Here is a 16,090-nt window from a genome sequence, read left to right on the forward strand (position 1 = left end):
GCAGATTCTGTGTTGGCAGGGTGGGGCTTCCAAGAGGCTAAAGACAGTGGTCCTTAATTAAGGAAAAGACTGGGAAGAGGGGAACAGAGCTGACTCAATCAATAAACCAACCGTATATTTATTGAGGGCTTACTGTGTGCAGAGCACGGTACTGAGTGGTTGGGAGAGTACAACACAGAGTCAGTGGATATGTTCCCAGGCCACAAGGAGCTTACACTCTAGAGGGACTCGTTTGATGACAGTGATGCATAAACCAAAGAGCTACCTCAAGTGAAACAAACTTCTCGTTATAGGATTATAGATGGAAGAAACTGATCCAGACTGACAACCTAGTGCACACCTATTCCAGGAGAAGGAACAGTTTTGCAGCAGTAATGGTTTATGGACAACTGTTTTGGGCGAGCCAAATCTACGACCTTCCTGAGGAAATTCCAAATATGGTAAACTTTCAGTCAGACTTTTATCAACGAGAAAGTTCAGGTAATTGGTATTTCTTACGTCCCCCAGTACGATATCTGGCAGAGTGATCCCTTATGGGGGTACACTTTCCATTTCGTGGGAGGCATTTCCAACAATCAGAGTATGTTTAAGTCTTCTCAGGTGGAAGGGAGAGGGTAAGGTTAGACATGTCTCTGGGAAACCTGAGGAATCCTAGCTGGGCTCTTTTAGGTAGGACACAGTTGTTCAGCTAATCAGATGAGTAAACAGCCATTCTTATGTCAACTGTTTCCCTGCAGAGGGAATTCTGGAGGAATCATCCCCACCAAATACCTGAACTTTCAACAAGACGGTGATTTAGCTAACATGTCTGTAGGGATGGCCCTTTGTAGGGACTATGCAAAACCACCTCCTGGGAATAGTCTTTTTAGTCCTGACCCTAATCTAGATTTTCTGACTGGCATTCCCCATCACCTGGTTTCTGGATATCAAAGTTTCTAGTGCACTGAATTTCTGACTGTAAATTCCTCCTTCCAAGAGGATATTATCTGTGCTGCATTAGTCAATCGTATTTATTGAGCACTTACAGTGTGCAGAGCACTGCCTTAAGCGCTTGGGAGAGTATAATATAGCAGACACATTCCCTGCCTTCAACAAGGTGACAGTCTAGTGGGGGAGGCATTACTTCATTGTGATCTTGACAACTGATCAGAAACACTCTCTCTGCCCTTCTCCTGAGGCTATATGACTGCTCTGGGTAAAGAGAACTGATATCTAGTGAGACATTCCCAGCAAAGCTGATGCTGGCCCTCATGAGTCTATGCTTGTATGATATTCTTGGGTAAAAAATTATAGTAGTGGCTTCTTCACAGTTTTTGGAACTTTCCTCACAGAGCCCTGAGCAGGCGGAAATTCTGGAACCTGGCCTGATCTCCTCTTTCTTTGGACTTTTGCTGACTATATCCACCTCATCTGGAAGTGGAGGACTGAGGAGAAAGGAAAAGGATGGAGCAAAATGGTGAGAGGCAAAGGTAAAATTGGCAGGTAAAAGAATCCATTTGCTCACCTTATGAGTGATAGTTTTGTACACGATCAGCAGAGTTAAATTGTGCATGACTGGGAAATCCCATTTACACACTAGAATAGGCAACTGGCCGTGCACACTAAGTACGTGTGTTCTGAGCACCAGAAATTCAGGTCACTGAAAGGGTGCAAGCCACCCAATGAGGCCTCAGTCACTTGTCTGAAGCTCCAAAACTAAAATGGGAGCTCTTCAGGACTCTTTTTGATTAAGTAGTCTTGAGGGGGCTCTTTTATATATCCAAGTCTTAGCATCATATAATAGGACAACTGCAAGCAAAAGTTCAATTTTGACTCTAAGAAAGCCATCTCTCTGTATCTTGTTTCCTCCAATGACAAAAGGCTGTACCATCACATGTGCTACAATAGTTGAAGGAGTGTGGCCTAGAGGAAAAAGCATGGTCCCTGCCACTTGCCTGCTGTGTGACCTGAAGCAAGTCACTTAACTTCTCTGGGCCTCTGTTTCCTCAAATGGGGATTAAATATCTATTCTTCCTCCTGCTTTCACTATGAACTCTATGTGCGACAGGGATTTTGTCAGACCTGATTATCTTGTATCTCCCCCAGGGCCCAGTACAGTGCTTGCACATAGTAAGCGCTTAACAAATACCATTTAAAAAATCAGTAGCACTGCCAAACAAAGTGAACGATAAGGTTAGCTGTATTAGTATACTGTTAGCTTATAAATGGAGGGGGAGGGAAGAAAAATAGTTTAATTTGGTTCAAAATATTTCACTATATCACAACCATTATTATGCCATTTATGGCATGTGTGCTTCATAAAAAAACTGCTTTTATGTTCAGCTAAAGATGAAAAATTCTGGATTTTTCAAATAAATGTGATAAATGGTATGTCTCAGCATCACTATAAAAAGAACAATGAAGCTGTGATGTACGTGATAGTTTTTCAATTTACATGTCCTAACAATAACTTTCTTTTGATAAAAATGATCTTCTGTACACAACTTGCTGCTGTGTTCCAAGAAAAAGAAAGGGCTGGGAAATTGAAAGTATTGTGACTTTCAAAATAACAAAATAAAAAACAAAATAATCTGAGATTTCTTCTGATTGAGGATATGTGAAATGCATAAAATTAAATATTTTTCAAAATCCTTTTATTTTATCAGAAGATTTACTTTAAACCAAATTCACCTAATATAACCAATTGAGATGTATTTTTAAAATTACTATTTGCAACTGGGCAGCAAGGATCCCCAAACTATTGTAAAATCAGTGATGCTCCTATTTCAGCCATTAAAATAAAATATGCAGAATTTTTTTTTTCTGGAAACTCAAGGAAACCAAGCCTGAAAAATAGATCATTTTCTATTTTTTGGTTTGCTTTGGTGGCACTAACTATAAAGAATTTGAATACCAACTCAACCTCTATAGTACTCACTTTTGCAAATTGCTATAATGCCAACTCTCTGTCATTAAGTCCATAAAAAAATCAAGTGAATTTCAAGGTTCTTGTGCTAAACAGACCCCCTGTTAATGGATGGACATTTGAGAAAGTGACAAGTAGAGAAATATGCCCCTTAGAATCTAATGACTTATTGATGATGGTGAACTAGCAAGAATTGGTTTTTGACATGAGGAAACACAGCAACGATGAAAAATCATGCCCGAAAGCCTAATATTTTGCAGATTTAATTTCTTTCTATGCATTTCAAGGCTGCAGATGTTGTTGCTTTTGTTTACTGGCAATTAACTTAGAGTACATTGTAAATATAGAATTAGTAAATAGGTATGGTGCACATGTTTTTTTTACTGATTTTCAAGATTATGATTTTCTGATGCTGTCATAGTCTTTTCAGTCTTCGAAACAAAAGCTGGGGCTTCACAGTTCAGAAAACTGGGGATACACGTAAAGTCCCGGATGTTCCACCAAGCCAAAATGACTTTTTCGTTGCTTGTTGTTTTCCTTTTAAAGTTACAAGGTGCAAGTTTTCCTCCCTCAGGCTCTTAACCATCTTGGGCCAGAGAATGAGGCTGACTTATTTTGGTTCCTGGTTGCCATTGCCTCCTCTCTTAGTTCCTGATCTCTAGCCTCTTTCAACTCAAGCTCCCCCAACCCTGTCGGCCCTCCACTCCTCAGAGCCTCTTCATCACTCTTCATTGTGAACTTCTACCTTCTAAGCTTGGCGACGGGTGCTTCTCCCCACCCCTGGCTCCCTTCATCCCCTTTCTAGCCCAGGCCACACTGTCTCCAGTCACGCAGGCAGGCTTCCTTGTAATCTCCTGCTTGTAGTCCTCTTACCCTAAGGCCTTGCCATGGCAAATTGCAGCCAAAGAGCTACATATCTCCCAGAAGTTATGTTCAATTAGTTCCATCCATTTTTCAACCAAACCTCAGCCCACATCTCTTTATCCAGGGATTCTTTTAAATTACTGGACCTATCGACGAATATTTTTATATGGATAAAGTCATGCTGACTGAGCAATTCTCTGTCTCCTAACTGAATGAAGGCTCTTTGAGGACAGAGACAGTGGCTAACCTATGCCCCTCTCAACTTGCTCCTACTGCTATCCACACTTTGGATGATTGGTCAGAACTTTATGGACTAATGAGCGAAAATCAAAATTCTTCCAAGGAATGCTGAAGACCATTCTGAAAGTAGTACAGAGAAGCAACGTGGCCCAGTGGAAAGAGCATGGGCTAGGGAATCAGTGGTCCTGGATTCTAATCCTGGCTCTGCCACTTGCTTGCCGGATGACCTTGGGCAAGTCAATTAGCGTCCTTGTGCCTCTCTGTAAAATGGGCATTAACTACCTGCTCTCCCTCCCCCTTAGACTGTGAGCCCCACATGGGACAGTAACTGTGTCCCAACTGATGATCTTGAATCTCCCCCAGTGCTTTGTAAGTGCTTCTCAAATACCACAATTATTATTACTCAGTATGCAATATTCACAGACATTATCTGCTTGGAAGGATTGATCCCTAAGTACCTGGTAGAAGAAAATAAACGCTGTATTTGACAGCATATTGCTGAAGAGCATGTTGAACATTTTTCTCAGAATAAGACCTCAAACTATGCATCAAAGGCAACAAAATGCTGACCATGCTGATGGATACAATAGCGTGCATACCGTAGTTCCTTGCAGCACTCATCCCATTCAGCACTTGCCTCACTTCACAAAATGCTGTCACCCCTGCCCAGTACTTGCTTGATGTCCCACCTTGGGCCCCAGCAGAAACACAACTGGTAGGGACGAGAGAGTGAGAATGGTGCTATGCAAGCCATGAGCAGTACAATCAATTCCTATGAACAGGTTTTTTGGGTTTTTTGTGGTATTTGTTAAGCGCTTACCATGTGCCAGGCACTGCACTTAAGCGCTGGGATAGATACAAGGTAATCAGGCTGAGCACAGTCCATGTCCCACAGGGGGCTAACGGCTTTAATCCCCACTTTACAGATAAGGGAATTCAGGCACAGAGAAGTGAAGTGTCTGTCCAAGGTCACACAGCACGCAAGTGGCAAGCTGGGATTAGAAACCCAATCCTTTGACTCCAAGGCTCGTGCCCTTTCCACTACGCCACACTGTTTCTTGCTCTTGAAGTCTCAGGACTAAGGCTCATCCACCAACACCACCACCAGCACCTGTTTCTGTTAAAGTAACTACCTCTTGATCCCTTTATCCCTTCCCTGACATTCTGAATAAGTGCCTTTGATGGCTAGGAAACTAGCTAGATCATTGAATATATTTTTCAGTCTTAAAATGGATGTTGAGACTATGCCTATGAGAGGAGAAGAAAAACTTGTCTCACAACTGAACAGACCTTTCACTGTAGTAAATGCTCAGTTTAGATGGCGCTTCCTATTTCAAGCCATAGTTCCTGCCTTAAAAGTTACAAGGCTTCTTGGAAAATGAAAAAAATACCCTTTGCATTTACAACAGAGCAATACAATGACTACCGAATTCTGCAAATTATCTTGATTTATATATTCAACATGACTAAAGCCACACCATAATTTTGTGGAAGAAAATACTATCATTGAGGTGGATGATTTTAGTTCTCATGACCTTAAAAATATTGATTCGGAAGTACGGCTGTGGCATATGATTCCCATGCCAGGAAAACAACAAACTTATTCACCTATTTGCTTCATAAAACGTGTGGCCTGAAATTCACATTTCCACAAACAGGAAACTTTTCAGCTGTCCTGGAATGCCAGAAAGGGAAACTTCTGCCTGACTCAGACTTAGAGACACTCACTTCTGGGGCTGTCAGAGCTGCAAGAGGAAACTGATGCTCAGCCCCGGGGGAGAGGAATGTCTCTTGTCTTTGCCAGGCACTCCTTCTGACTGATTAAAAAGTCGTGTTGACAGGTTTCAATCCTTGCTTAGGCAGATTTGACCTTCCATGAGAAGCCTGGAGGACTAGGAGTATATGGGGGTAATGCTGAGTTTTTACATGACTTTGTGGGGCCTCATGGAAAACTAAACTGACATAGGATGATACTTGGGGATGAAATGCCCATTTTAGCTAAAATGTAACTGATCTTCAATAATAAAAAAACAACAACAACACAACATACAAATCTAATGTGCAGGAAAAATGTTAAGGAACTGCTTTTCTTTAATTCAAGAGTAAGAACCTGTTGCTTGCATGTGGAAAGAGGGTCTGTTGGCAGGAAGTTTCCAAGCAACCCTCTGGTGATCCCTGCCCTTTTCATCCACAACCTCCTGCCAAGATGTTGGGAGGCTTCAGACTGTTGGAAAAGTACAAAGCAAGCACTCCACACCTTTTCTGACTTTTGCCTGTTGATTTAAAATAAACAGGGTGATCTCACTCTTCTCTCTCCTGTGACCTGCAAGGGAAGCAGTGTGGCCTAGTGGACAGACATGGGCCTGGAGGTAAGAAGGAAATGGATTCTAATCCCGATTCCACCACTTGTCTGCTGTGTGACCTTGGGCAAGTCATTTCACTTCTCTGGGCCTCAGTAACCTCATATGGAAAATGGGGATTAAGGCTATGAGACCCATGTGGGACAGGGACTGTGTCCTACCTGATTAACCTGCATCTACCCCTGTGCTTAGAATAGTGCCGGGCACACAGCAAGTGCTTAACAAATATCATTTTTAAAAAAAGCAAGCTGGAGCCCATGAAACCTTTTCTCCAACAATGATATATATGTTGTATACTCTAACTACAACTAGTTTAAAAGCTCAAAAAATTCTAAGCTGTGGCTACCCAGTGTGGATTGAAATTTAAAGGCATCACTAGACAGACTGAAGGATTCAACTGGGCAATCTGGGCACCTAAAGTGTGAAGGGGCATTGGGAGTAATGTGGGAGGAGCAAAAACTGCCCTCAGGAATTGTACAGTGTACTTGCCAAATGCACACTTTGCCAAACTCTACTTCCAGGTTCTGAGTTTTATTTCTTGTCTTTTCACAAACTCCATTCAACTCTCATATGTGGGGAAAAATAAATCTGACTATTGCTTATTTTTTAAAATGTAGTTTTAGAATAGCAGTGATTAATCTCTATTAAACTGGCCATTTAATGCATTATAGGCTCCAAGAGAAACTGGTCTTTAATGGATCAGTAAAGCCCTCCAAGAAGGCTTATTTTTGGATTTTGGAGTACTGAGAGTTTTTCTCCCAGAAGCTACTGAAGATTTGTGGGCCAAAAGCCTTGATCCTAATAAATGTTTCACGCTAACTACTTTGATCTTGTTTCGTCAACTGAAAATATTTTATAGTCATTTGATACGTATTTCAGAACGTGCTTTCATTTAAGCTACAAGAACTTATTCTAAAATGAAGACCTTTTTTACCGAGATAAAGTAATTTCAATTCTGACACATGTAGACAGAATAGAGTCTGGCAATTAAAAATAGTGTTTCTGGACATTTTAAAATGAATGAAAAAGATGTTTCATAAAAAGGCAATTTTCTGCTTTTGAATATTCAATTGAATTGATTCTTATCAAAGCATATTTCTATGGTAACTTCAAGATTATAAGCGACATTTCAATGTCTCCGAGTGATGGGAACCTCATGTGATACTTTCAAATTATCGTAGTCGCATGTGCACAGTGCAAGAGGGACTACTGATTTGGACTCAATGCCTCAGTCACACACATTGTCAGTGATCACTATCACAGCAGCACCTTCGAATCTAACAGCTTTCCCATATTAACTCATTGGTATTTTAAGGTACTCTCTTACATAAAAAACAAACCCCAAAAGATATTTACCAAGTTTTTAAAAGAGAAAGCTGCAAATCACCAAGTTCCCTAACAGCTTAATTCATACATTTTCACAACTTGGTAGATTGATAGTAAAACTTGGTAGAGAATGTTCTATTCATCTCCATTTAGATGGCAGTTATATATAAAAAGAGTAAGTCTATTTGAAAATGAAATCTGTTCTATAACATGTCTTACAGCAGATGCTAGAATGAAATGCTAGGCTGGAATAATTTTATTTTGAAAAATATATAGAGTCTGAAAGCAAAATGTAAACACCCAGGCCAAGAACTGTGATGAAGCCCCCAAGTGTCATCCTTTTTCTCCTGGGATCAACTGGCCTGTTCTTTCATCAGCTGCTGGGGGCAACGCTACCGTGAGCTTCCTACACAAGTGCAGGGCTGAATCAAGTTCGGGCTGCCGGCTTCAGTCCTGACCGCCTATTGCCCACCTCTGACTGCAAGTCGTGGAATAAATGGGTGCGGTTGAAGCCACTGCCTTGAGGCTGTAATCTTAGGGCGGTGGAAAGGGTCCCAACTATAGTAGTGATCACTAAAAATGCGTGACAGCCATCGAGTGAAATAGTAGTCCCTTCTGCACTGTGCATGTGTGAATTCGACAAATTGAAAATATCGCATGAGTTGTCATCACACCAAGGGGCCTCTGGAGCTCAGTCACCCACCCACCCGCTCCAAGCTATTGTTATGTAGCCTTCGAGTTCTGGGAAACAGAGTGTGACCACTCTTAAAGGTAGTCTTGTCCGAGGTGCTCAGAGGCGGGATGTCCTAATGCAGGCAGTATGGAATTGCCGCGGAAGATCACTGTGACTATTACCCCTGCCCGCCATTACACTGTACCCCTCATCCTGACCAGCCATCTCACAATGAAGGCTGACAGCCAGGGGGCACTGGATGATGTGGTGCAATCCATCACCACCATCAAAAAACAACCATCGAATGTCCTGCTGTTAAGATACCACCCCCGCCTCCAGAAACTATGGAATTGGGCAATCCCTTACTGCTGTTCCTGGCTGAAGAGATAGCAGTGCCACTCTGCAGCACTGTTGTTGTCTGAACAGACCTACTAAGGCTTGCAATGCTTACCCACAAGGAGCAGCGTGAAATGTGTTCTACTCTATTTCTGTGCGAACAGTATGAAAGAGACAGCCCTCTCCACCCACACACACTAAATGAAAATATCCTGTTTGTTCGGATTTCTATAACGTCCTTTTCATGTTGGTCGTAGTTTGCTCTGCTCTGGATGATAATGAAAGACAATCCCCTTTCTTCAGTAATCTTAAATGAGCCATTTGAAGAGGCAATTCTGCTAACTGTTGTAGAAGACACATGAGACCTACTCTTCAAGAGACAAGAGAGCTACTCTTGTCTTCCTTATGCAACAATTCACTTTGCACCTAGATTGAATGTGAGAAGAGATTAAACAGAATTGCACAAAACTGTTTTGTTGGGTCCAAATATAATCTGTCACTGCTCAGCAAAGATGAGTATCCCAGAGGGTACCATTTGGCAGCTGGGGGAGGGTTGGGCGTCACCCTCAGGTACTTTAGCTTCTATTTTAAAGAGCCACATACAAGTTACAAAATTATTATTGGAGATCAAAAGTATAATGAATAAAGACAGGGAAAATAATCATAATCAACTGATCTTTCCTAAGGCTTTTAGTGTTCCACCAAGAAACTACTCCAAATAGTTTCACCATTTTTATGCTGAAACTGATCTACAATGATTTTAAAGGCCATCAGACTTGGCATTTCTACTATAAGATGAACAGTAGCACCTCATTAGCATCTAATAGCATCATTAGCATCTAATACTCTGATTCAAAGAGCGCAAAGCACTATCATTATTTAAAATGTATATGCCCTTTGTGCTTGCAAAGTGTTCTCTCTTTTTAGTTGGATTTCTCAAGGCTGTCAAAAAGCACTAAGCCTCCATTCCTCACTTTCAGGTTGGAAAACCTAAACCACTACAAGGGGAGGGACTGGCCTAATATCTTGGAGCAAGCATCCAGTGGGGCATGGAAAGAGTATTTAAAACCTTTCAACTTCCAGCCGATTCTTAGCCTGCTATTAATCCCCACAGCATTCCCCAGACAGAGAGATCATCCTTCCTTATCACTACTTTCATCAGGAAAGCAACAGAAATGCAGAAAGAACTTAATCCATTTTTAACACCAATGCAAGGAAGATTTTCAGTCTGCTGCAATATCTCCTGCATTCAGCATCACCGAAACCAAAGATGACTCTTGCTCAGATAATGTTTTCAAGGTGTTTCGCTAATCCACTAAGTAATGGAATGGGTGACATCCCTACATTGTGTTGGTTAAAAAGTGTTGCCAGTTATGACAGGTCAAATGACACTTCTCTACACTAGTTTACTCAGGGACAGATTACATGGGCATTGTAAATTCTGGGTTTTATTTGAATTCTGGATCTTAAAATATTCCAACTTCAAAATGGGAGAAACTGGATTTTTCTAGCTTGAGAAAATAATCTTGTGGAACATTATGACAAATATTAACACTAAGGGAGGAAATGTTAGAGGCCACAGGGGGTGGTGTTGGGGTAGGGGGAGGAGGAAGAGAACTTAAGGGAAACCACAATCACCCATGTTTCAGTAGCACTTGAAGCTACTACCAAAATTCAGCATACACTTTAAAGCCTTACCAAAAGCCAAAATGGAACAGATCCATTGCCCTTGGCCTCCGGGATTATGAATCCCCATGAAACCGGGCTTTGCTTTTGATTAATCAATATATGTTGGGAAAAGAGGTCTCTAACAAGCCAATGTCTTCTTTACCACAACTTTTGGGGTCTCTGCAGTTGCTATAAACCCAAAATGCCCAGGTGCATTGAGAGAAACACCCTTCTTCAAGGCATGCCAAAGATCTGTCATGTTGATCCACAGATAGTATATGTGCATGGAGCAAGCTTTTGAAACTGATGGCTTTTTTTTTTCTTTTTTGTAACTGCCTGCTATTATGGTGACAAGAAGAAGCAGCTGTGAGGAGAAATGGGAGAGGAAAGAAAAAAAAAAAATTCTAATAACAAATGACTACTAAACAACTAATTGTGAATAAAAATGCCCTCATTTAAGGAAATGCTTTATAGACAGGAGAAGCTGCTGAATTATATCAGAGACCACTGACTTCGAGATTATCTGAGAGGGAAAAAGAAACGAAAAAGCACAGCACTAGAAGCATGGTCTACTGCATGAGAATTAGATGCTCAAAACAAGACCTATTTGGTGGCAAATTAATGATTCCACACTCAACAATATCATCCTATCGCTATTTCTCATTTTACAGCCTAATATAACTTAATTACACCCTAATACATCTCTTAAGTTAGGGAACCTGTTGGCAAGTAAAGAACTTTGACCTGGTCCCCCAAGGGGGGCACTAAGCCCTAGAGGCAGGGAAGAACAGTATTAAAACTTGGAGTCCCCAGATTTTGAAGTGGTAATTTAAACTCAGAGTCGTACAACCTCACCCAACTCAACCCTTCCAATAGCAGCCTGACAATTCAGGGGTAGAATCTGTGAGCTTTAGGCTTTTTGGTCCCTGGAGAAACAATTTTCAAGGGTCTGATGCAGCTGTCAGAATTTTCTCTTGACATTTGAAAATGACCGCTATCGAGGGTTGCTATGGTTGAACAAGCGGACCGTAACTTGATATGATTCAGTTCCGTCCTCTAAGCAATGAGAACATGTCTTGGCCCACAGAGTATGCAAATGGAGCACCTACCACATAAGAATGGATTTATATGTAGGAAGTTTGAAACAATGATTTAAAAGAAAACTAAATGCATTAATCATTAAAACCGCTCATATGTCACAAACCTCCCTGTATTTTTTTCCTTGACATGTTACGACAGTGTTCTGCAGTTTTCGAGACGAGGTGAATCACACAAATAAAGGACACACACACACACACACACACACACACAAAAATAATAAAATAAAGTCATACCTTAATCTGGGCAAACGGTCTTTCATATCCTCCAACGTACAGAAGGCCAACATTCTGAGGAAGCAGCCTACAAAAGAAATCATTACTTAGAAATCTTCAGTGGCTCGCACAATATTTCATGAGAAATACAATTAGTGTAAGAGAAAGATATGATTATGCAATTGTGGAAAAACTGGAGAAGAAATCTTTTTGGTTTCCCAGAAATTAAAAGTTTGAAGTAGGAAGAAAAACTTTAATATGGAGCACTTCATCCTAAAAATGAGGTGTACTTCCACAAGGTATATCGTAGAAAAATTATTTCACTGCCTCTGGTAACTTAAGAGGATTGCGATGCTTTCAGAAAAAAAACTATCTATAAATCAAAGCAGAAATAATCCTACAACAGGATTTTGCTAAGACTTTAAAGTAAAGCTAGGGGGCGTCTCTCAGGCAGAATGGGGCACTCAAATTGCCAAACATTAAATTCCAGGCTAAATCACTTTTAGGTGAAATAGAATTTAAGTAGAACAGCTACAGAATCTCATATTCTCTATCCCAAAATGGAGATTCTGCACAAAGTCATGGGAAATAACTCCACGATGCCCCTCACAACTGTCTACATCAACCCCTTCAAATGATTTTATCCGGTTGAAAAAAACCCCACCAGTTTTTCGATTTTATTACAGCTAAAGTAGATTGCTTTTAGTTATTTCATCAGAAAGGTCCCTATCCTGGTCACAGCATTTAATGAGGGAGGTGAGGGAAAGAAATCTAAGTCACCACTCATGGGTACGCTGGTTCAGAAAGCAAAGCCTAGTTTTTTGGCGGATGTGCGAGAAGGGGCTGGATAGTGCTGATGGAAGGAGGGAAACAAACATTTCAGACAGGCAGCCGGCAGGCATTTTTAAATGGATGCCCTCCCAAATTACTCTGCATTTACATTTTAGGAATCCTGCCAAAAATCATTTTTGCAGTTTCTTTCATCCAACAAGTCTAAATAATAAGTGTGATAGTTTGTAAGGCAGGCATTTCTGGACAAAAACAAAAAAAGTATGAACAGCTCATGTAGACTTTATTTTTCAGACTCTATGCCCTCTTTCAGGTAAATGCTCTTCCTTGGTTACCGAGGACATTATGCTCTCCATTTGCGTGGGCCTGCTGTTCTGAGAATCCATGCCGCCATGCAATCTTCCTGCTTTTTGATTTGGGGCTTTTTTGAAAAAAAAAATTTCTAAATTTCATGAATAATTATTTTCCGCATGCAAAAGGCATCATTTTAAAGGGACAGGGTGCTTGAATATTTTACAGCAATGGCACATTTCATGTCCCCTGAGAAAGAAATGAATTCATTACTGGAAAATGCACCTTTGGTATTTGCAACAATTTGAAATGGAAACTGGAATAGTACTGAAATCAGTACTGCAATTGCTTGGTGATGATTTTGGAAATTAAAATATTCAAATGAGCAATTCACAAATGTCATCTTATCAAACACTGTCCCTCCCCTCCATCAAAACTCTCCCAAAACACCACCATCTCCAATAGGCATTACCTTCTCTCTCCAATCAAGCCAACCCATTACCACAGCCACTCTCATCTATCAGTCATTCATTCACTTTTGTCTAGTCTTTAGACTTCTCTTCTCCCTCTTAATGACATATTCATCATTACTTAACTTGCTCTTTAGATTAGAAACTACTTGAGAACAGAAACTGTGCTATATACTACTAATAATAAAGAAAGTATTTGTTGAGCCCTTACTATGTGCCAAGCTCTGTTTTAAGCACTGGGGTAGATACAAGATAATCAGATTGGACACAGTCCCAGACCCACATGGGGCTCACCGTCTTAATCCCCATTTTAGAGATGAGGTAACTGAAGCCCAGAGAAGTGAAGTGACTTCCCCAAGGTCACACAGCAGACAAGTGGCGGGGCCAGAATTAGAACCCAGGTCTTTCTGTCTCCCGGGCCTGTGGATAGAGCACTATCCACTAGGCCACCCCACTTGTTCAGAATATTCCCTAAGCACTAGTAGAGTACTCTGCCCATAGCAGGTGCTTAGAAAACAGTTGATAATGAGATTGTTGGAATGTCTTCAGGCTCTTTGTGGCCATGAAGATGGACCAGAATTCTAATCAATTAACTTTTGTCAAAAAGCATGCATGGTAATGAAAACTTATTGAAGAAATCTATCTTGGACTGTGCTTAAAGGCAGTGAGGTTTTATATCCATATATCTATACATGAAGATATATATATACACATATATATGAATATATATACACAAACTTATTTTTGATATTTGTGAGCCTTCAGAGTGGCTAGGAGCTTGTTCTAGATGCCAACTAGCTGAGAGGGACAGAGGAAAGAAGGAAGGGTAACTAAATGAATACTGAATAGACTAGACCCCTTCTTCCCCCATCCCCCAAAAATTATTTTGGTAAAAGCATCTGCTATATCTGTAGCGTACATTCCCTGGTAGTATAAGGAACTGAAATCTACCCCCAGAATTCTGAAATGCCACTTTGGTGATTATTTGGAATGACAGGGTGATTTATTGAAAATATTGCTTGAAGTCTCAAATGTGAAGCAGGGTAGGTTGAAAATTGGATTGTCATCAAGCATATATGGATCAATGGCCAGACTATTTCCTAACAATTCTAATAATTATCTTGAGCCCTATTCCCAACAGCCAAAAGTGGAAGGAAAAGAAAATGTCTTTCGGTAAAATATGTAATCTGAAATCACAAAGTCCTATTAAACCTGCAAGTGATAATCATTTCAGAGTTCATGTAACCTTCATCTTTCTAGAGCCCATCTTTATAAGCAAGAAGATGAAGATGTGGCCCCTATTCCTTTTCCATTATTATCTTGTGACCAACTGTTCAATTCTGTGGCATTGTACTTAAAAAAAAAAAATTGACCTTTTTAGATGGGTAGAAATTTACTTCAACATCACCTTCCTTCTAGGGGAAAAAGCACTACCACTATATTACAAAGTAACTCATGGCAAAAAACAGAAGCTGCTTTATAATCCTTCAAAATATGTGTTGATATTCTAGAATCAGGAAATTTAAAATGTCTATGTATAATTCAGAACTCAACTTTTCAGACTAAATTACCCAGTCATATTATCCAGTTGTTTCAATAATAACTATGCTCAATCTCAAGGTATTTTAAAAAGTTATCACCAACTACAGTCTGTCTTTAGTTCTATAATCCTCATTAAAAAGTTTTAGAACTTTGGTAGGTCTGATCTTTTAAAGATTATTTCAACCAGAGTTACTATGTATGACTACAGACATTTATGGCTGATGCTGTGACCGATATGTGGAACAGGATCAAAAATGTATTACATAGGCTAAATGTTACATTAAAATTTGCATCCTATTGCCACTCTCCTTTTTAGTCCTCAAAGAGAGCATATTTGATGGATTTGGTAAGTACACCCTTCCTTAATGTAAGGATTCTAGCTGATGTAGAAAGTTAGAGTTTTCAATGCAGTGAAAATATGAGCTACCTTGCTGAAAAGTAATTCCATATCTCAATTCAGAATCACCCTGTTCAGAATTGATCACCTCTTGGCTTCATTCAGTCAATACATTGTTTTGTTGAAGGAGAAGAGCATGTTGATTTGAGGGAGACTGCTCAGAGGCATGTGGTTGGGTTGATTACGTACTGTTAAAGAGTTAAAGAACCAGAACTATGGCCATAACCTACTGTGTTCATTTTTATTGAGCAGTCTGGCCTAAAAAAAAAATGGCCACTCATATATGATCTGGAATTATTTTATCAATTACTTTAAATACGGCTTTGACTACCATCTCTACGCAGATGACACGCAGATCTACATCTCCGCCCCTGTCCTCTCCCCCTCCCTTCAGGCTCGCATCTCCTCCTGCCTCCGGGACGTCTCCACCTGGATGTCGGCCCGCCACCTAAAACTCAACATGAGCAAGACTGAGCTCCTCATCTTCCCTCCCAAGCCCGGTCCGCTCCCAGACTTCTCCGTCACCGTGGATGGCACGACCATCCTTCCCGTCCCGCAGGCCCGCAATCTCGGTGTCATCCTTGACTCGTCCCTCTCGTTCACCCCACACATCCTATCCGTTACCAAGACCTGCCGGTTTCACCTCTACAATATCGCCAAGATCCGCCCTTTCCTCTCCACCCAAACGGCTACCTTACTATTACGGGCTCTCGTTATATCCCGGCTAGACTACTGTGTCAGCCTTCTCTCTGACCTCCCTTCCTCCTCTCTCGCCCCACTCCAGTCTATTCTTCACTCCGCTGCCCGGCTCATCTTCCTGCAGAAACGATCTGGGCATGTCACTCCCCTTCTTAAACAACTCCAGTGGTTGCCTATCAACCTCCGCTCCAAACAAAAACTCCTCACTCTAGGCTTC

General features: G+C 40.8%; 1 protein-coding gene across 2 annotated transcripts in view; it reads right to left on the minus strand.

Moving 5' to 3' along the window:
- RNGTT (RNA guanylyltransferase and 5'-phosphatase) overlaps positions 1–16,090 on the minus strand; it is a 229,558-nt gene that overhangs the window by 26,396 nt on the left and 187,072 nt on the right. For both annotated transcript variants that reach the window (XM_029047073.1, XM_029047074.1), the window contains one exon: positions 11,707–11,773. In XM_029047073.1, coding sequence (XP_028902906.1) covers positions 11,707–11,773 — 67 coding nt within the window. The remainder of the gene's footprint in view (positions 1–11,706; positions 11,774–16,090) is intronic.

Source organism: Ornithorhynchus anatinus, chromosome 19, assembly GCF_004115215.2.
Source record: "Ornithorhynchus anatinus isolate Pmale09 chromosome 19, mOrnAna1.pri.v4, whole genome shotgun sequence".
NCBI lineage: Eukaryota > Metazoa > Chordata > Mammalia > Monotremata > Ornithorhynchidae > Ornithorhynchus > Ornithorhynchus anatinus.